At 49.5% G+C, this 1552-nt stretch overlaps 1 protein-coding gene across 1 annotated transcript in view; it reads left to right on the plus strand.

The window, feature by feature from the left end:
• The window catches only part of LOC105308119, a gene marked incomplete at its 3' end in the record, with an annotated part of 45477 nt that extends 44254 nt beyond the window's left edge, over positions 1–1223 (plus strand). Inside the window, exon 4 of the mRNA XM_011383898.2 lies at positions 1095–1223. Within this exon, the coding sequence (XP_011382200.2) occupies positions 1095–1223 (129 nt within the window). The remainder of the gene's footprint in view (positions 1–1094) is intronic.
• Positions 1224–1552: the final 329 nt, after the last annotated feature.

Consider the following 1552-nt stretch of genomic DNA (forward strand, 5'->3'; position numbering starts at 1 on the left):
TGCTTCCCGTGGCACTGAATATTGCCTTTGAGTGACAGGAGTAGTTCCTGGTCTCCAGTTCACTATGGATAGGTGTGTGATTTTTTTGGCTGGGATTCCTTTTGCGCCCAGACAGCAGGGAACTCTTCTAGCAGGCTGGTTGGATTTGTTTGTTTTCTTTCCAGAGCATAGAGGTGCCATTCATCTTCCCTGGGCACAGTCACAGCCATCATTAGAACAGGTTGACTCCCCAGGGAGAGACTGGTGGGCTTCATTAATAAATCTCTACCCATAAGGGGGGGCACTCTGGTAGGTATGGGAACTCAGGAGTCACTAGGTGGCCCCCTAACTGACATGAGCGGGCTTTGCAGAATGAGCGGGAAGCGCGGTCCCCCATTGCTCCAAAGAGAGTTGTTGTCCAGTCTGTGAGGGGAGCCACGGGCATGGAATGTCTTTGCTAATCTCAAAAGGAACTCACGTCTCTTGGAAGGGCATCTAGTGGGCCGCAGAATGCTGGGCTGGCTATGTGGCCAAGCGAAGACACCACAGACTTAGGCTTGGCGGCCACTCAGGCTGTTGGGGTGGCGAATGCACCGATGGTGGAGGGCTGTCCGGTAACTAGGGGTAGAGCAGCTGTGCAGGGACTGGCAGAGCTGCTGGGATGTATTGTGGTGGGAAGAAAGTTTCTCCTCAGGGTCCTCTTGGTGAATGACTTTTGCTGGCTCTTCCTTATTCTTTACTTGAGTTGGTTGGGCCACAAGTACCTTACTCTGTCCCTGCCTATTTGCGCAGAAATGGGCCAAAGGGGGTGCCATGACCTGCATGACTAGAAGGTTAACCTGAGGAGGGTTAATGGAAGATTGAGAAAAACACAGACGGTATATACAAAAGCTGGGGCCAGGTGGGACACTGCATTTGGATGGAGATACAGTGACACCGAAGCAAGCTCGACGTGTTTATTATATACTTTTGAAGGTTGAAGAGGGAGTAGGAGTCTTCTCAGAACTTGAAACTTGCTGGCAACAATAATTTCCCAAAGCTTGTCTGTACCTGGTTATCTATGCTAAACTAGAAGCAGCTGTCTGTTCACTGTTTTGCTTTTCTGTCCTTGACAGATTATATTAGCCAAGTATGGCTTTGCCAATGCTTCAGCCACAGGATCTGCAACACAGTCCAGCATGGCTTTGCTAATGCTTCGACCACAGGTCCGGCTCAGATCTGGATCTCTACAAGGGAGTACTACAGTAACGACTTGCAACCATGAGTCTATGTATGGAAACTGCTCGGGATGTCCACTACCCGGTACACAGCTCTTACAGTGGGGAGGTCCAGGGTCCCTTCCGAAGGCTATCCTACCCCATAGGCGGGCCACTCAAGTTGACAAAGAGTGCAAAGTTTCCCTGGGGTCAACTTGACCCCAAAATCCCCTGGGAAACCCTCCTTAAAATTTTTCAACATACAACTTAAGACAGTTGGCTTAGAGGAAGCTCCTCCCATATTTCCTTAGGGAGCTTCCTAATGGAAGGGAAAATAGACCTTAAAATTTCAAGAAAATAATTTGATAGAGGGCCCC

Source organism: Pteropus vampyrus, unplaced genomic scaffold (assembly GCF_000151845.1).
Source record: "Pteropus vampyrus isolate Shadow unplaced genomic scaffold, Pvam_2.0 Scaffold551, whole genome shotgun sequence".
In the NCBI taxonomy this organism is placed as follows: Eukaryota; Metazoa; Chordata; class Mammalia; order Chiroptera; family Pteropodidae; genus Pteropus; species Pteropus vampyrus.